At 33.3% G+C, this 21,119-nt stretch overlaps 1 protein-coding gene across 3 annotated transcripts in view; it reads right to left on the reverse strand.

Annotated features, from left to right (window-relative positions):
• Positions 1 to 9,969: 9,969 nt before the first annotated feature.
• MDGA2 (MAM domain containing glycosylphosphatidylinositol anchor 2) overlaps positions 9,970 to 21,119 on the reverse strand; it is an 846,425-nt gene continuing 835,275 nt past the window's right edge. For 2 of the 3 annotated variants that reach the window (XM_053224436.1, XM_027065661.2), the window contains exons 16-17: positions 18,106 to 18,211; positions 9,970 to 15,454 (exon numbers count right to left, since the gene is read on the reverse strand). In XM_053224436.1, coding sequence (XP_053080411.1) covers positions 15,366 to 15,454; positions 18,106 to 18,211 — 195 coding nt within the window. In that variant the 3' untranslated portion in view covers positions 9,970 to 15,365. Of the gene's footprint in view, positions 15,455 to 18,105; positions 18,212 to 20,235; positions 20,321 to 21,119 lie in introns of those variants that run through there. The other variant, XR_003422473.2, reaches the window with a different exon arrangement.

Consider the following 21,119-nt stretch of genomic DNA (forward strand, 5'->3'; position numbering starts at 1 on the left):
ATTATTATTATTAAATGTTATAATAAAACGAATGATACAGCAGAAACAATAAATTCTTTATTCTATACATTCTGATGTACAAATTTCAGTGATTTCTTGAATATTTTTCTCTATATATACATTTTTATTAGTTTGGTTTCCTACATATTTAGTTTAATTCAACAAATATTAATTGAGCACCTAGTATATGCCAATCTCTGAAATTGGCATTGCAGGGAACATAAAATTAATAAGAAATAATACCTGCTCTTAAGGAGCTTACAGTCTCTATTAAGGAAACAAGACAAGGACCCAATGGTTATAATATAAAGCAAAATATCTGTTCCATAAAAGAGGTGTGAAAAGGTGTTATGAATTTCAAGAAGCGTATCAGGTAAAAAGATGGCATTCGACATGAATGTTCAAGAATCGGTAGGACTCCCCCTTTCTCATCCCCTGCCCCTAGACCATAATTCATTTTAGTAAGTGAAATAGTAAGGTAAAGCTCAAAGAATTTAGAAACATGAGTATGTTCCAGGCAAGTTATGCTTTCCAGTAAAATTGAAATGTACAGAGATCTGGCAAGGTATATTAGACATATTTAAGAAAAGTTGTGGGTATTAGCTAGGCATTTGTACCTCAGTCAGTATGCAAAAGGTAGACACTAACAATCCCTGAGAAGGGGACTAATATGTTTAAAGCTCCACATTCTTGTAAGAGGGTAGGACCCTATTTAGGAAGACCAATTTGGCAGGGGCAAATTTGGGAATAGGGCATAAGAGAAACAACATGAGTTAGGATGCTATTACATTGTGTAGACAGTAGAAAATTTATATTAATTTCTGTGAAGCAGAATGGAATTTAAAAAGGTTAAAAATGACAGAAATGAGGAGGCAAAACTGATTACATTTAGAACACAAGGGAAATGGAGGCAAAGATAGTTCAACAGGTTTGAGCATAGTTGAAATAGTTCACTAGAAAAATGGTAGCATAATGGTGGTGAAATTAACAAGATAAAGAATCCAGGAGAAGAATTTGGTTTTTAGGGATGAAGAGCAAGTTGACTACTGATTTGGGGTGTAAAGAGTAATATTCAGCATAAATCTTTAATCTATATAAAAGATGCAGGCCTGGAGAATGAGGTCGATTCGAACATCATCCATGAGAGGGTAGTTCTTGTAGTGGATGGGATGGAACTAAGAAGAAAACACTTAGACTATTGGAAAAAGGTAAAGACAGAAGGATAGGTGGCATGTGAGGTAATAGATAGTATCCAAAACAATGAGAAAAAAACGGTGAATATGGTAACATTTACCGATGTTGGTAATTTCAAGGAGTTGGTAATTTCAAAAAAATGTGATAGTATGAAAAATAATAAATTGAAGAGAATGAATCTTTGGGAAAGTCTTTGGATTGGCTTATACAGGATCAAAGTGGAGGGAATATAGTCATTCACTGTTGTTTAACAATATATTTGACACATTACTCTGAATTAAGAAAAAAACAACTGGTGGGGCGCCTGGGTGGCTCGGTTATACATCCAACTTTGGCTCAGGTCATGATCTCACAATTCGTGAGCTGGAACCCTGCTCAGGCTCTGTGCTGACAGCTCAGAGCCTGGATCCTGCTTCAGATTCTATGTGTCCCTGTCTCTGACCCTCCCCTGCTTGCACTCTGTTCATCTCTCTCTTAAAAATGAGAGAACTAAAAGAGAATTAAAAAAAAAAAACTTAAAAAAATTGGTAAGCAAAGTCAGTATGTTTCCTCTGGTTTCATAGAGCTTACAGTGCAGTAAGGGAAACTATAATAACCAAATATGTAAATACTTAAAAATTTGATAAATGTTCTCAAGGAAATTAGAGAGAACATATAATAGAAGACACCGATTTGATCTAAATGATGAAAAGTTTCTCAGAGGAACATCTGCATAAGCTAAGATCACGAATCAACTGGGCAACAGGAAAGGAAGGCTTAGATTATTTGAGACAAGGAACAGCAGACACCCAGGCCCTGAGTATGGAGGCAGCATTGGAAAAGCTGAAGAAAATCTCTGTGTCTGAAACAACATGAGCAAGAGTGAGAGTGGCAGGAGACTTGTTTATTCTTCACCATAATTTGGTAAGTGTCAACTACAGATTATGTAATATGATAGGTACTGGGGAGTGTCATTATCTTGTGAGCAAGATAAGGCTGGATTGGTAAGAGAAGCCAGATCATGAAGGTTTTCTTATGCAACTTTAAGGAATTCAGTCTTCATTTGGCAAGCAGTGAGAAGCCATTAAAAGGCTTTAAGAAGGAGAGTAAGGTTATATTTGTATATGTTTTTTAAGATAATTATATAAGCTACAGGTGGAGAATGGGGATGGCAGTATTGAAAGTAGAAGTGTGCAGTGAACAGCTAAGGCAGTATCCTAGCAAGAGTTCATGGTAACTTTTTCTAGGGTAGTCACATAAGGGCTGGTGGCAAGTACATAGTTTCCAGATATACTCAAGAGACAAAAATCAGCAAGATATGGTGATGGATTGGACATAAGGGACAAAGACTGAAGGAGGCATTAAGGTTGATTCTCAGGTTTCTGGCTTCTATTTTGATTGTTGCTGCCATTACAGATATCAGGAATATTGGAGAAGCAGCTATTAATGCACCAATGTAAAAGCAGGTTTTAAAATTTTTCTTCAATTGTGATAATGAAAACCATCAAGTTTGTCACACAATTGTAGTTCTATTTCTGACCACTAACAAGCCTTAATCAGATGCTTGGCTGATACTTTCAGTGTGTGTCCATGGAATTTACTTCTCTATGAACAGCTAATTGGGATGGAGTTTGAATCTTCAGGGCCCGCCTCATTAGCACATACTCAAATCAACAGAGCTAACCAGGCCAGAAAAGATGAAAAGAAATGCATTCATTGTGATGGAGATTACTCTCATATGCTGTGTACTATTTTCCAGAATAAATAAATACAGTTGAGAGACTACAATTGAGATCAACAAATTATTAGTGTATAGGAAGGAAGAGATAAAAGTGGAAAAACAGTCTTGAGGAACATCTCCATTATATCATAAAACAGGAATTCTGCCTATTTCTTCTGAAAAGTAGACTTTTCATTGTTATTCATAATTAAAGAATCATTAATGAGTTATTTTCATTAACTTAGAAACAGGATTTTTGCTGTTTCCAATTACTATATCCAATCTGAACTTTGAGTTAAGTTTACGTTGCTAAGTAGAGCTTATTTTAATTCTACAACTTTATCTGGTTACCTCTGACTATGGGTAACATTAACTGATATTTTGCCCTTGACAATTATCCTGTTTTCACTGCACCTCTTTGAGGACTCATCGGCAGATAGGGTTCTCCTTGCTGTCTTATGCCTCCATCTAAAATGCTTAAAGCTCTAATTTCTAGGCCACCCAAATGTAGACAAAATCACTTTTAAACAATAAAATCTCAAAATTTCCCTACACTGAGCCATTTATTTTCTCTTCAAGGAGTTTTTTTCTTCAGTGTACAATGTTTATATACATTTAATGCCCAAAAAATTAAGGATCAAAAAATAAGGTATAAAAGGAAACTTTGCTAAATCATATCTACCAGACATGGAGAATGTTAGCAGTTTGAGATATACATATTTTTATAAATATATCAGACTACATGTAATATTTAACCTAACAGTATGTAGTAGATATATTTATATGTTAAAGTTCAAGCCCATTTAAAAAATAGATTTTTGATTCTCTCTTCCATAACTAAACTATTGTCTTAGTTTGTTCTCTCAGAAAAGAGAACCTTATCTTTGAGACAAAGTTTTAGGACAAAATCTTATCTGGATGATGATTACTGGAAAATTCTAGTGGAGTTATGAGGAAGTTATAAAGGGAAGGAAAGATAACTAATAAGGATATGCTCTTAATCCAAGGACCCCAGTGGATGATTGACTCGATCCTATTTGGGGAACTCTGGGAGTCTGTACAACAGATATCTCAGTGTTAGTCTTTTTCAAGGCTAGAAACCCAGGGCATTGTACATTGAAAGCTGCTGGTGCAGCAGGACAGGAGGATGGTTGTGGTGGATGTTAATTGCTGGCACTTTTGAGCTATAGTGCATGGGTAGGTCCTGAGGTAATCTCACACAATCGGCAGTCTTTAGGCTGCAGTGTGGTGTTCAAGCTAGAGTGGATATGGGAAGAGCACAACCATACTTTCATCAACCATTCCTCTACTGGTGGACATTTAGATTGTTTCCAATTTTTTTCACCATTATAAACTGCCATAATATTCTTACACATGATTATTTGCATGGTTGTCCAATTTTGCATGATAATTCCTATAAGTGGAATTAAAGACAATTATGACAATTAAGGACAGCAGTCTTTGGGTTTGTTTGGAATGAAGAGAGGCAACTTCTCCTTATATGAAGGTTTTTATGGACTGGTCATACATCATATATCTAACTTTAAATGTAACATTCTAAATTTAGATTTAACATCTAGAACAGTTAAATTGCTAGCACCATTAATTTATTTTTTATACCTTCTCATTGCTATGAGAAAATGTCAGTATTTTGAACTAAAATAAATATACCTAAAATTATAATAGGACTTAAAATTTGTCCAATTTTCCATCTTAAAGACAACATTGATTATAAAAGAATATAAAAGAATCAAAGAAAAGCTTTAGTAACTTGGGCTAGATAGACAAAGAGTTCTTAACTTGACATCACAAGCATAATCCTTACAAGGGAAAAATAATAAATTAGACCTACCTCATCAAAACTATAAACTTTTGCTCTGCAAAATACCATGTGAAGAGGGTGACAAGTCCAAGTACAGACTGAGAGAAGCTACTTAAAAGACATATATCCAGCAAATGATTTAATGTGTAAAATATAAAAAGAGTTCTTTAAACTCAAAAATAAAACAAAAGATACAATTAGAAAACAAGCAAAGGGCATGGCTAGACATTTCACAGATGAAGATATTCAGATAGCAAATGAAAAGGTATTCAACTGCATTAGTCATTAGGAAAATGAAAATTAAATTCATGACACTTTACACACCTATCAGAATAGTTAAGATAAAAACAAATAGTGACAATACCAAATGTTGGTGGGAATGCATAGAAACTGGATCATTCATGCATTGCTGGTGGGAGTGAAAAATGATATACCCACTCTGGAAAACAATTTGGCAGTCTTTTTTTTTTCTTTTTTTACAATATTTAACACTTATCTTGGAAATGGAAATTTACGTTCACACAACAGTGTATACATGAACATTCATAGCAGCTTTATTTGTAATGGCCCCACACTGGAAACAGCTCAGATGTCCTTCAGTGGGTGAATGGTTACACAAAATGTAGTACATCCATACACCACAATACTGTACTCTGCAATAAAAAGTTACAAATTACTGGTTACATGATATAACTTGAATAAATCTCCAGGGAATTATGCTGAGTGTAAAAAGTCAGTCCCTAAATTGATATAGCATATGATATCATTCTATAACATTCTTGAAATGACAAAATTGTAGAAATGGAGAACAGGTTAGTTGTTGACAGGAGTACAGGATGGGTTAGAAGAAGGGAGGCAGGAGTGAAATGTGTAAAATAGAAGACAGCACTAAAGGTGTTCTTACGGTGATTGGACTGTGGGTTTTGACTTTGGTGGTGGATACATGAACTGACAGGTATGATAAAAATACATAGAACTAGGGCGCCTGTGTGGCTCAGTCTGTGACGTGTCCAACTTCAGCTAAGGTTATGATCCCATGGTGTGTGAGTTTGAGCCCCCCTTCGGGCTCTGTGCTGATAGGTCAGAGCCTAGAGTCTGCTTGGATTCTGTGTCTCCCTCTCTCTGCCCTTTGCCGGCTTTCTCTCTTTCTCTCTCTCTCTCTCTCTCTCAAAAGTAAATAAACATTAAATACATATATAGAACTAAATACACACACATATAACTATAAGATGTAATTAGTGAGGGAAACTGGGTCAAGGGTATATAGAATCTCTCTATATTGTCTCTTGCAACTGCATGTGAATTTATAATGATCTCAAAATAAAAGTTTATTTTTAAAAAACACACATCGTTCCTGTCTAGAATGTAAACACATATATGAATCTCAGTGGTAACTTTTGAAGAATATCAACCTTGTGCTTACTCACTAGCATTTGTGTAATGTTTCTAACTTAATTTTTTATATCCTAATATAAGCATGATTATTCCAAAAACAATTTACAGTATTAAAGTAATGCCAGAGAGCTTATTTCATTTGGGGGCTATTTCGTTTCATATCAGATAAATAATATTAGAATATTTAAGTAATTAAAATATTATAGAAAATTCTTCCTTGTCTATCTTTAAGATGAAACAAGGAAAAGGAAATAAGGGTTAGCCATTCAAAGAATTTTTAAAGAATCTATTTTAAAAGATCTATTACTTTATTAAACGAGTACATTAAAAAAACAAAACAAAATTTTCACTCTTTGCTAAATACTTAATTTGCATTGCCTCATTGAATCATTACGGCATTATGAGGTGGGTACTATTATTACCATCCCATTTTTATAGGTGAGCAAAGACTTACGTGGTGCTTAGTAATGTTCCACATTTTGTAAAGATATTAGCTCACTAATTAGAAAACACAGTACTCCCTTTTAAAGCTAAGAGAACTGAGGGAGATTATGCAATGAAAAACCCTGGCAATCTGATGCCACACCTTTCTATGTTATCTCCAGGGTCACTCAGGCACAGAGATTTTAAACTATCTGTGCAAGGTCACACAGCTACTAGTGGTAAAAAACAGATTTTGAACTTGGTTACTTTCCAATGCACCGATCTTTAACAAATTGTGGTTATTTTGATCAATAGATCAGCATTATTTAAGTGGCTTGTTAAAAACCTATGCCTTCTCCCTTCCCTCAAAGTCTTTTGAAACAAACCACTGGTGCCAAGATTCTAGAATCTGTGTTTTCAACAACCATTCTAGGAGATTTTGATTCACATTAAAGTCAGAGTCCAACTGCATTACAAGATGCAGAGCAGATTTCCTGTGAAGGTCAAATGAAATATCTAGTATAATTATAAATGATGCCATATTTCATCAATCTTAAGGTTAATTTTTTTTTTGATTTGCAATTTACCATCTCTGAAATAGGACTTTCTGTTAGAAATGATGGTGTCTTATAATCACAATAAAAATGTTTTTTCTTCCTAGTGGTATGTAAAATAATGTTATTTTAGACTTGATAAAGTGTGGAGGTTCATTGCTAATAAAATACAAAAGACATTGTTTATTAAACATTGTTCTTTTCAGTCCTGGGTCACACTATGCAAGGGTGACCATCCACATGCAATGAAAGACAGGGTGATGGAAAGAAGACCGGAAGGCATCCATCATACAAAGATTCATGTATACCATGGTGAGTCACTAACAATTATGGGCTAGAACGGATGAAATGAAAACACTTTGAAAATGATAAATCATTATACCACCACTGTATATTTATGAATGTGGATGTATGGGCTTGAAGTAAGATTATTACAAAAAGTGGACATAATTTGAAAATGCTCATTGCCAAACTGACGCATGTGCAGTAGGCATTATGATTCTCAACTCTAGACTAATCTACATACTGTGAATCCACATAACCAGGAAGGAGAAATTGGACAGAGGAGCCAAGTTGTAACCATAGTCACTGCAAAATAAAAAAGACAAAGCAAGACGAGTGTGTGGTAAAATATTTGCATATATATTTATTGCAGTTCCTTTTCAAATTTACCTCATCAAAATATTTTATTTTCATTTTTTAGATTGTCTCTCTACCAGATGCATTTGGTTATGTCATCTTATTTTTCTCTCCTTTATGTTAATGTGAATGCTCTGATTAGATTCATTTTTCAATGCATTCTCCTGATCTATTCACATTGTACCCCTCTTAAGTGACCTCTTTATATTTCTGTCCTAGAAGCTTTATCATTCTGTTCTTTGAGCCTTCGTGTGTAACTGACAGACTGACATTCCTTTCATTCTGTCTGTATTTTATGTACTGGGTATGTAATCTGGACCTGTCCTCAGGAAAATTGTGAAATGAATATAGTCTTTGAAACCCCCTACCTCTCCTCTTTGCATGCCTCCCCTTGTTGTCCCTCAGCCTCATCTGGTAGGTCAACGTATTTTCAGCCTATTTGGTTAGATATTTGAAAACTGTGAGCTAATAAGAATGTTCTCTGCAAATTTTAGAGAACTCTAGTATTAACGGACTCTATACTACTTATAGTTTCACTTACTTAACGATGTTTGTGTAGTTGCCATGTACTAACACTGTACCATCTTTTATTTTGGGCCTATTGGCCTGTTGAGTTGTGTCAATTTGGGAAATTAAAACATAGACTTCAAAACAGAAACAATGAAAATAACAAAATTAGTAGTTCTCTCTGTTCAACACAATTTCCAAATTTGAAAATTAATGTTTACCATTTTTTGTTCCATATACAAAAGAATCTAGTTTATTCCACATAAAGTATTCCCAGAACTAAATAAATATATTCCTATTTTAGTAATTTTGTTTTATAATTCAATTATTGTGTAATTCTTAAAAATATTTCCATGTTTAAATATACTTTATTTCAAGTTTAGTGGATAATTGGATCTCAAGCAATATCTTCCACCATAAATCCCAGAAAGCAGCTAAGATTGAATTTAGCTAGAGCTCATGATCTCTGTAATAGAAAATGAAGCATAATGTTCTATAATTAATACATTTTGGTTGAAAGAAGACATGCATGTAGTATTAGTCTCATGTATAATGATGGCATCTGACACAAAACATGCAGAATTCATCTCATTTTCTTCAGTTTAACGACATAGTAATTTTGTTTGCAAAAACATTGACAACATATGCCCTTTTATGAAGAGATATAATCACTTTCTGTTAAACTAAGAAGTGCCAGGAAATTGTGTTGCAAATGCTTATGCTGTTATTTCAGTTGCCTTGACTTCTCATTTTTCTCACATGCAGGAGGCATCTTCTGTCCGTGAAATTTCATTGATTTTATCACTGAAAGGTGACATTGCTGCTTATTTCCTAGGTTCATTGAATAAGTTCTATTTTAAATATAGCTCTAAATCACAGATTAATTCAATAACCATTAATTCAATAACCTCTACAGAACCTAGATAAGTTGAAAGTACTTACTCTTGTTAAAAGACACAGTCTTTGCCCTGGGGTAGGTTACAGTTTCAGTTGGGGAGCAGATATTCAGATAACTAAAGAATACTTTAAAGGAATGTAGGTACTATAGGAAGTCAAAAGATAGATAAGGTCCTTAATTTGACTATTAAACTAAATAGCTATAAAGAATAAACAGTATTTTAATACATAGTTAAGGGTTGGTTTTTAAACATAATTAGTGTGTCTGTTAACAATAATTGTATTCACTTTTCTATAATTTCACAGATATTCTTAGAAATATAATACCAAAGATAGGAAGTTAAGCTATGCAAGCTAATTGTTAGGATTCCATTTATACTTTGGTTCACTCAAATCATTGTCAAGCACTATTATTTTTTTCCCTCAGAAGACCCACATTTAGCCTACAGTGCCCCCCCATGAAATATGTGACTGAAACTATCTACTTGGATAACATCCATGCTATAATCTTCAATCAGTATTTTACATATCATACACAAGCCCAGAGTTACTAAATTGAGCCATAATTCTTAAATCACGGTTCATTCAGGAGTATTTTTTAGTGCCTGCTTGTTTAACACAATCTTATAAATGATCTTTCACAAAGTATGTAAAACTCAACACATATCTTTAATGGGCTAATTGTGCTTCATTGCAGTGTTGAGTCTATAAAAGATTTTTAATAGTGAGAGAAATGATGGCATTTTCACCTTAATTTGAAAATATAATTGCCATTCTAAATAGCTTTTTTTCTAACTTAAGTGCTTATTGACAGCAGAAATTTCCCCCAAACACTAATAGAGCATTTAACATAATTGCATTTATTGAAAGAAAATCCAAGGGAAAATAACATACAGCTATCTGAAACTAGCAGAAGTAAAATATCAAAAGAAAAAGTAAGTTAATTCTAAATTTGAGATCTAAAATGTAACTAATATTCAATGTAAATTCAATACAACGTATACTTAATTAAACTTATACATTTAAATATACTGATGAGATTCAAGAAATAAAAGTGATATCCTAGAAATCCAGGATAACAAGAGCCATATGAAAACAAACTGAAACTAACAAGCTAATCCCTAATTCATAGAATTTACCATCATTTGATTGAAAAATAAGAATATTTTTTAGCTCAACCCATGGAAAATTAGAACAATTGAAATTAAATTCAATCAGTTGTAAATATTCCCTTGAGAAAACGATTTCTTTTTTTACCCAGAGTTTAACCTCTACCCTACTCAAAATTTTGAATTCCAATTCCTTAATTTCAATATACTTAGTGTGGGTTCAGGATAGTAAAATCACGACTCATATTTTATTAAACTTTATTCTAAAATGGCAATAAAGTGATCCATATGGAAATATGTGGAATAGTTCTCTCTCCCTAACTCTTCAGTTCTGTTTCTAAGCAGACATCCACATATGACTGACTGATTCTGAATGGACATATTTCCCATTACAATCTCAAGCCTTTGAGTCCTACTTTTGCTATGTAATAACATATATTTATAAATATTATGGATACTCAGCAAAGAGCTTTTTAATACCAGATTTGAAAAAAGTTCTGTCTGTTCGTGGTAGCTTTTCTCCTATGTTGAAGTAAAAAGTGCCAGAGACTGCTTTTAAACAATAAGCACTAAGAAAACTGATTAAACTGGTTAGACACAAAAGGAACACTGGAGGAAAGGAAATAGCTTGGGATTGAACCCTATGATTTTATTGTTTTCACAGAAAATGCAATAACTCCTCATTGATACCAACTACCCAGTTGCAAGAAGAGTATAAACCTTCTGCTTTGTTGAGACACAGGTGAGACAATTTGTAAGAAATAGTCATCAACCAAAAAGGAAATGAGTTTTCAGTAAATTTTTTTCCAGTTTAAATGCTGTTGTGAGGCCCTGATCTTTGAAAGGCATGTTAAAAAAAAAAAAAGTTTTTTTGTTTTGTTAAAGAAACTGCATTCAAAAGAATCCTTTGAAAACCACTCTATCAAAATCATATTAGTTGGTCACCATCTTTCAAATCCCTAATCAAAACAAAATAGGTCATGAAAAATATCACAACCAGTTTCATACAGTCTTAAGCATAGAACTTAATTAATTGTTTTCCAATGATGCATTTTGACAGATAAGTTTATTACAAAGTCTTAAAATAAAAATGCATGTTTGGTGAAAAGTTAGTACAGTTGTCATTCATATTTTGCCATATTTTAAAATATAAAAGAGTGGGATTTTATTATTTGTAATATAATGTAACTGACTGACTAGCTGGTTTGTAATTCTGATTATTGTAGTTATCATAATTCATTGCCAAAGTCAATTCTGTGATATATGTAAAATGAAGTCCCATTAGTTTAGCCTATTGTATGACATTGTAGTGCACCATGCATCTTTCAGGTCTCTAAAAGAAAATTTAATGGCAGGCCAAACTTCTAACTTACTAAGTACTATGAATCACACAAAACAAGAAAACATTTCAAACCAGGGATACACAGCATGTTATAATTCATCATGGAACTAACAAAAATAGGTAGCAGGCAAAAAGAAAAACACAGCACGGCTAGGTATGTGTATACTAGAGGTAAGAGAAGACTCAGAATTTTTTAAAGCACAAAATAAAAGTTATGACATTTTTAATGCATAGGCAATGAATAATATAAACCCTACAAATATGACAGGGTATCTTTTTCTCACTTTTGGGTTTGTTGGAAAGGAATAAATATTGGGCATGATTTGGCACTTCTGGAAGATTTAGTGAATTTGGTGAATCTCAACATATCTAAGATGTTATCAGTTTTAATATGCGCTTTTATTTTATATATCACTACACAGAAATACTACCAATTGTAACTAAAATAGGCCCAGTTGCAGACATGTTGTTAAATGTGGAGGAACAAGCATGTTTGAACTAAGGAAACAGAGTTAGCTCCTAACTAATCGGATCTATTAATGACCTGGACATTACGTGGTGTAATCTTTCTTCCAGAAAATTAAAAGCTCTATTGCCTGACGCCTTCCTATAAAGTACGACAACAAAAAATTGACATAAATTACACTTAAAATATGTTATCAAAAAGGAAAAGGGGAAATATACTGGTGAGTTTAACTCATAATAAATACAAAAAAATATTAGGAAAAGATAGGCAGTTGATAAACAGGTAAGTGGTTTAAAGTCATCATTATTATTACTGATGTTAAACAAGAGATTACTTAATACAATTTACACTTGACTTATCCCAACCTTTTAAAATTTCCTGCATTTTTATTCATTTTCTTTCAACTGAACATTTGATGGGAAGTGAAAAACATTGATTCGAATTCTAAGTTTGGTGTTTTACAGAAATGATCCAGAACCCACTTGTGATGTATATTCTAATTTATTACCATATCAATAAATCTGATTGTTTTTCAGTTCTTTTGCTTGCCCCTTTGTTCCTGGCACTCATCTGCATTTTCTCAAAAAATTAATCAAAATTAATTTTTGAAGTACCAGCCAGTTCTCATGGACTTCTGCAGCTATGTGAAAGGTTATAAAAAGACTTTAGTATTTTATGAGTACGTTGTAAAAGGACTGAAAACTTGCACTTACAGCAATTTCTTTGTGCAGTTAATAAGGAGAAAAGTAGACTTGATTGTTTTCCTGGAAAGGACACATGTATATCCAAATATTCTGAATATAGATTTTTTTTTTAGTTTTTTTCAAAAGTCTCACTCAAATCAAATTCAAGATAAAGGAAGAAGGCAGCAATGAGCTAAGCCTCTCTTTAGATGTAAAACAATTTTTTAATAATATCAGCAATGGGTGTGCAAAACATCAATTAGAAAGGATGATCCACTAATATGGGATAGTGGAAGGAAGTGGTGAGTTGCCACACAAAATGGAAGTCAAGGTGAGGAGAGTTAGTCAAACATGCCCCAAATATTGTTTACTTTAATCTCTTTGGTTTGATAAAACAGTTGGTTGACTGTAATTGTGAAAATTTTCAATATGCCTGATTTGTTCAAGTAAGTTATAAAGCTTCTTAGTTAATTCTGTTTAATTTAAAGGACTTGGCTTTAGCTTGATTCTATCACTACCTAGCTCTGGTCCCCTCTTTCACTATGAAAATACACATTAAATTCCAAGTTCGTATTTTACTTTCATAAGTTTGACTTTTATTTTACATGTATGAAAAATATGGAAGAGTGCATCAAGGGTTCCTATTAAATGCTTTCCTGCCAACATTAAGGTGTCTGAAGCTCTGAAGGTTTACCCCATGGTATCATAACTGATAACTTGTATATATAGCTAGTCTCATTTTGGTGACAAGTAAACATTGCTCAACAAACACACATACCGCTTTGCATACCTTACCTGGAAAGAGGCTTTATTGAACATAGCTGTAAAATTATCTTTTAAGTTGAATTACTGAATTTGCACAAACATTTCTACAGAATTTTTTTCTTTTAAAAACCAAGCTTTATCATTTTTCCACTACATTTTGTTGTGCTTTTTATATTAATATTTGCAAATGTTATAATTTAATACTTATTTTCCAATTACTTGCATAATCAGTTTTTTTTTAATCCTGGGGTGTTGAAAGAACATATAATAATAATAATATTCTTCTTTAGACAAAAGTCTTTTTAAATGAAGTTAAAAGCTGAGATAATTTAAGGAAAAAGATCTTCAAATTTTCATAACCAACAGGTTTAAGTGAAATTTACAATGCATTGGAAAACTGGCTGGTTAAAGGTATGATTTGTCCTCAGGTAGCTCAAAATCATTTTTACAGGTTTTTGTTTTTTTGTAAAAGTGTTTTTAATCTCGGTAAAATAATAAAATAATATTTCACAATTTGCACAGAGTCTGACTAAAGGGCAGAGGCATATTACCCTCAGTGTTTAGAATAAAGCCAGATTTTTCAGGCCCAGTTCCGCTGTAGAGTTTGTACGCACTGCAATCACAAACATTTTCTTTGCTCCCTCTAAAGCTAGGGCCAATTTCATTTCAAATGGAGGTCAGAGTAAAAAAATCACTCTTGTGTTTTACCACCTTCTGCGCTAAGCATTATTTTAACAACCTTTTGCTCTGGTTGACCCATTTAATAACCTGGAAGAAAAAAGTGTTGCTCCCATGTGTGGTCTCAATGGAAGTTATTTTCTGATGGACAATTAAGCCGAATGGCCATGGCTGTCTAGGAGGTCCAACAAGTGTTTTGTCTGCATGGGCTTACGCAGTAGCTTCGGTCCTTTCTTCTTCAGAAGCGGCTTTTGCTGTCTTGCCTATAATTTGCACGTTTAGGCTCTGTAGTTTGTTTACAAAATAGTTTTACACAAACCACTCTTAGCTGTGCAAGCTTCTGAGTTGAAAATTATTCAGGCTTGTTTCATTGAAGGCACTTGGTTTCCATGGCAATTTATAAAAGATGGTGGTTTGGTTTCTTCATTGGAACAGATGACTTAGTTTGGGTGTTCAAGTGGCCGCGAGCAAACTCCGATAAGCCTGTGTAATATGTAAGCCTAGGTTTACCATCCTGGATAGTAATGCATGCAAAAAGAGACAGCATACAGTTATCTAGCTTAGCCATGGGAGGAAAACAAATAATAACAAGAAAGGTGGGATGGGGACAGGTGGGGAGGAGCATGAATGTTTTAAATAATTCTGAGTTCGGGTTATTTTCAAGGAAGGGTAACAACCAAAGGTAAAAGGGCCTACATTTATTTAATTCTCTATGTAAAACCTTCTTGAAAGGAAAATAAATGCCAGCTTTTCACGTACCCTGTTTACAGTGAGGTTTTTGTTGGCAGGCCATTAGGTTTCCATGGTAACAAGCAAACTATTCATTTGAAACAAAACCAGCCATGACTTTGTGCTTTGACAAGGATTTCTATAGCTTTTTTTTTTTTTTTTTTTTCCAGAGTTCAACCAGATGACCAGATGATGCTGTAATCTTTTTAGCCACAAAAGCACCTGAAGGTCTCTTCTCTACTCAGGTCAAGATTATCTTTTATATGTAGTTTGGAATAAGTTATACTTCCATGATGTCTTTTTTATCCCCAGTGCTTTAAAAAATTCGTTTTTATTATTTTATGTTTGAGTCAGTAGTCAGTGGAGGAATCTTTGGTAGTTTGTTTTTTCAATGTCCATTTACAAAGACTCTTTCTTCATGCCAGTGCCTGGTGAATCTTTTATAGCCTCTGCCAGGATAAGGTCACCTTCGAGGACTTAAGATAGAGATGAGGACGATGACCGGGAAAAGCCATAGATGTACTAAAATTCCAACAGCACCATCAACAGAATCTAAAGACAAGAGAGATAATGCCAAGAAACAAACAAAAATAGAGAATAAATACTCCATGTAGCTATCGATACAACTGTGGTGACCTAATAAGCAATATTAGCATATGGAAAACATTTTTACAAAATACTTTTTTGGTTTGTTTTATTGATCAGTCTATTTCCAAGACAGGAAAATAAGAAAATAAATTAAATATGTGATTAGAAATTTGATAAAAGAAAAATGTTTGAAGCTGATATGCTATGCTATGAAAATTTGTTCAGAAGATATTTGTGTAAGTGTGTGGTTGGGCTCAACCTCAGCATTTTGCTAGCCATGTGAAAGCCTGTGCACAGAGAAAATTCTAAGAAATCCTAAGAGGTCAGTTTTCATTCTCCCCCCACCCCGAGCTTCCAGAAATGGTTATGATTAAAGACAGAGAAAAAGTACTTTTTATGAAAACTAGGAAGGGGTTTTTATGGGTAGAAATTTAACTACGGCAAACTGGATTATATGTGCTTAGATCAGCCCAATATCTATAAATTGGGTAAATAATTTTCTGTTTAGTGTGAGTTTTAGAAGCACTATGAAGCACATTCTAACTGAAAAAAAAAATTTCCCAACAATCTGCTGTAAGACTGCTACCATAATTGGAGTTTCAAGTAGAATTCCATGTCCAGGTGACACCTCTCAGAATGTATGCCTTACCTAGGAGGGCTAACATAGGCAAGCCTGGTAATTCATGAACCTAGCTTAAGTTATAACATGGATCTCACCTAGGTGAGACCTGGGTTTTGAAGAGAAGGCAAAACCTTAGCTTTTGATATTGTGGTACCATATACTGACTGAGAAGGGTTGGGAACCTGAGCAGTTAGGAAGAAGCTTTGGGCCGCCAAATTGGTGTGTACTAAGAAATTAACGATATTCACCAAATACTACTTGTCAAAATGAGCTTAATAAATGATAGTTAAATGTACACTAGTGTAACAGAATACTTTCTCATACCAAAGAGAATGTTTTTGTTCATTGGGGCTATTTCCTCTGATTTCCAGAGGCTAAATAGAAATAACTCCAGTACAGACAGATTTTATTTAAAACAGACACACATTTCTCTCAATTTAGAAGAGAAGAAAACTGATTATGAAAGTATACTAATATGTAACAATAAAGTCCCTATGGGTTATCCTTGTCATTTTACTGTGGCAACTGTCACCACTTGTGTTTTCTCCATGAGGGAGTTCTCTTGCTTTCCTCATTTGGAGAGTTTAATTCAATTTCCTGAATTTAATTTGTAATAGGGTTCAGTGATTAAATTATCTAACTGTAAGATTCCTATGTAATATGGTAACTATCTTCAGTTAATATGATGTTACTATGACTGGCTCATGTTATGAAATGCAAAAGAAATCCCATTCTCCTCCTCTAAGGAGAATGCATATTTGACAAACCTACTTCATTTGGGTAGTGCTACTGGTTTTTTAAAGTGAAATTAGCCAGACATGGGAAAAAATTTTTACTAAATTTATTACTTGAAATACTAAGTATAATGACAAGAAGGTGAAAACTATGAGCCAAGTGGCTCATTGTTGTATACAATCTTAGTTTTTGTCTCTTTACAATGCTTAAAAATGGAGTCAGTTCAGTTCATATGAGCAATCACTGGGTAGTTGCACAAATTTGACTTTCAACATCTAGACTAATGCAATTTCTCAATAACTATATGCAATTAACAAAGACTCCTATTTTCTCTACATGTTACGAAATGGACTTTCATGCTCCTTTTATGTGTACTAAATAATTGATGAGTTATTTGTTTAAATTTAGCTTGATCGATATACCCCTTTATATAATCACAAAATTAAAGATCAGATGACCCTATGAAAATTTTTCAAGTGGAGGAATTTTTAAAAGAAATGGTTTTTCTCAGATTCACATGGATAATATGGAGATGAGGATTTTAAGAAGCTGCCTAACACATAATTCTGATGCTATCTGCATTATTTGTAATTTTTAAATTTATATCTTTTATTACACATATTAATAATATTTTACATTATATCTCCTTTATTCAAAAACATATTTGTGGCAAGAAAATAAAATTTGAATATATCATTAAACTAAAATATTCATGTGTGAAAAAATGAAACCAAATTACTAAACAAGATTGTGATGCACATAGGTTACTTATAGCAGGAAAAAATGGGCTGATCTGTTACTTATTGTATACACTTAGGCTCTTCACAGTAGTGAATCTGTTAAAATGGTTGCAAAAGTCAGACTTGGAAAATACATTCATAAACTGGGGCAATAAAAATAGCTATTGCTATGTAAATGTGTGCTGAGTATATAGATTAGCCAATGTTTTAATAAAAGTTAAAGAATCCTCTGAAATTAATAATATGAATTAAATATTTTTAAAAATCTTCATTAAAAATCAAGGTGTGCTTGCCTTACATAGACCTAAATCAAAATTACTTTGATCTTAGGTCTAATATGCCTACCCTCAAATTTAATACTTTGTTTTCAAAATATCTTCACAATTTTAGGGTCTCACATATAAGGAATTTCTAAACTTACAAACTAAAAAATAAATGAGTTTTAAAAATTAGACGATATTAACAGTTAATATGTTACTTTAACATTACATCAAACCAATCCAAGAATAGACACTTACTCTTAGTCGTTAGGTCTTGTTTTGCACATTCTCCTTCTGCAATTGATACATCATCAATGGCAATGTCACCTTCTATGCCAGGACCTCGAATACCTTCAAAAATGAGCTACAAATATGAATGAAACAAACCTAAATGTAGAGCTTTGGTTTGTAGATGGATTTTTACTGAGAAACCAAGGAGCCAAACCTAAAATCAACAGTGATTCTGGCATCATTTATTATTCACAGTCTTCAGAGTTGTTGCTTAAAAAAAACATGAATGTTCTTAACAAAACCAATCATAGGATCTTCCTTGGCTAATATTAGTTTTCACATCAAAAGCTCTGTGTTGGTTTTAAAACAAAACTACACTTAATTGAATAATACAATAAAAACTACCACTGCTACAAATCCTACCACTGTTCATTTTCAGGGGAAAAATGTTTATTTGAACAGTATTTCTCTGAGATAGATTCCCTCCAGTTTTCTCTAAACATCTAACACTGGTTTTCTAGAAATATTTTATGGGATAAATCACTTCACGGTTCTTTACAGCAGTATTTATGTTTATTGAAGCCAAGAACAAGGGTTTACCATCACTATGAAATTGTTTGCTCTCTTGCAAATACAGTGAATAAGTTTCTCACATTCCCCTATGTTATGATATACCTCTATAATTTCACTTTTGACATTCTATTTTTAAACACCTGAAGATATTTATGGGTTTGCTTGAGTGTTTAGTGTCAGACCTTTGAACTTCCAGTATCTACAACAGTGATTGGCACTGAGACTTGATACATGAGAGGTGAAAGTATAGATGAATGAAATCAGTCTCCTTTTATTGCTAAATTCTGAATACAATAACAATATAGGGACAATTAGCAAATTTTTATTATTTCGTTTTTGCAGAAATAAGACTTATAAAATTTTCTCTATAATCCCACAGTCATTCCTTGCTTCTAGCAAAACCTTTTTAATCCTTTTGATACAAAAAGGCAACCTATGCATTTAGTGATTATAATCACAAAAATTTCTACATGCCAAAATGAAGTATCTAGTTTGGTCTTTTCAAAGAAAAATTAGCTTAATAAAGAGCTGTTTCAACATCAAGCTGATGTATGCATTTTAATACAATTTTTAGCCTTATTTCATTGCAACAAATTGAGTGAAAGTCTATTTTTATCAATGTCAAAATTTTTGGTTCTGTTTGTCTTTGAAAGTATCTTAATATGGCACCTTAAAGGCAAATTTGTGGTGATTTTCAGAATACTTATGCTACCTTTGAAAGATTTATCTATTGTTCTCTGATATACTGTCATAATTTTATGAATTGAAATCTTTTAGTAAGCAGAAGCATTAGTTATCTTTTGCATTGAGTTCCTTTTCCCTGCTCATAGTCCGTACGAATCCATAGCGTAAGAATAATTTTCAAGATCTGATAGGAGAGAAAAGTTTGAGAAAATTTTATTACTATATTTAATTTGTGTAGAAAGAGTTTTCTGCTTACCTATGTTGAGATAAATAAGTTAATAAAGATTTCCCAAAGCCATTTCTTTGGAAAACATCCAAAATGTCATGTTATCACTCAAGCCAGAATAAAATGGCAGACCAGAGTTAAAATATAATATAGAACCCAGCTAGCAGTATATGGATTCTCAGTCCTCAGAATAAAAAATGAAATATTACTTTGACTGCCTAGAATAATGACTTGCTTTTGTCTTAAGGTGGTATTTGGAAAGTTATCTGGGAAATAGCTAAAAAAAAACCCAAAACCCTCAGAGGGCTGTTTAAATCACAAGGTCCTACAACCTGAGTTAAAAAAAAAAAATCAATGGTATAAAAATCCAAGAGCACTGAAATCAGAAAATGGGAAATTATTTTAATGACTGTGGAATTCCCCACCTTATGGGTATCACGTAAGTTATGTAACCAGTGGCCCTATTGATATTGTTAGACATTAAAGTTATTTTCAGCTATTCTGAACAAGGCTGAGGTGAATGCATTTTAAAACATTAATATGCACACCTTTTATAGAGCACATGGCTCTTTAAGGTCATCCTAAATTGCCCCTATCAGCACTACTGCCTGTTTCCTAATTATGGGTTTTTAGGTCATTGGGTATTTTTCCTTATTTTAAAATGTGCTGCTTACCTGGTAGAGAATCATTGTTAGAGTAAATCAATGGTTATTCCCACCCCCTTCTTAGTTTCAGTCATGTGATGCTGAGTCTTCTCTCCTGAAGATAACAACATGAATGGAGTGTTATCTTGGAGAAAGTTAGAACCCACAGATTCATGCTGCTATGAGTCTTATTCCATAAAATCCAACATGTTCCACTTTGGCCACACGGCTAATAGTTGACTGAATAAAAGTGGAGTACTGTCATCACAATTCTTTCTTTCTTGCAGCTATTATAAAGGATCAAATGGAATAAAGTACAGATTTCTGGCTCCCAGTCAGGTTTTAATTCTGGACTGCAGCAGGAATAAGGATGCATTAATCAGGAAAATTTGCTTTGGTAAAGAGGAAACCTCCTCAGTAACCAATAGTTTTAATTTTAAAAGATGGTGTGGGAAGGGAAAGGAAGCAAACCCAGCTTGTAGAGTGGAGTACAGGCTTTATGCTGTGGCCATGGCAAAGAAGGGGACTGCATTCTCATGTGCTTTGTGTGGGAAGTGAAGTGTCCGTGAGAAGGCTGATAGGGTAGGTTAGAATGTTCTGCACCTGCTCGCACTTGAAATTTAAACAGATGAAGGTGAAGTCATAGTCTTTTCATTGGGAAGGATGCTGGAGAAACAGGTTTAGGAATACATAGATTTTTCCATCTTAGTTATGTAGAGGTAAATAGGTAAGACAATCATCCACAATTTTTCTCATTTATTTAAAGTACACAATTATTTTTACTTAGCAAGTTCTAGTCACCCGGAGGTAGGTGTCAATATAAAAAAGATGAGACTATTTAAAAAAAAAGTGAGAACTAAAATGTGTAAATCATCAACATCTTTTCAAAGCTGCTGGCCCTTGAATGATGCTGC

The sequence above is a fragment of the Acinonyx jubatus genome, chromosome B3, assembly GCF_027475565.1.
Source record: "Acinonyx jubatus isolate Ajub_Pintada_27869175 chromosome B3, VMU_Ajub_asm_v1.0, whole genome shotgun sequence".
Taxonomy (NCBI): Eukaryota; Metazoa; Chordata; class Mammalia; order Carnivora; family Felidae; genus Acinonyx; species Acinonyx jubatus.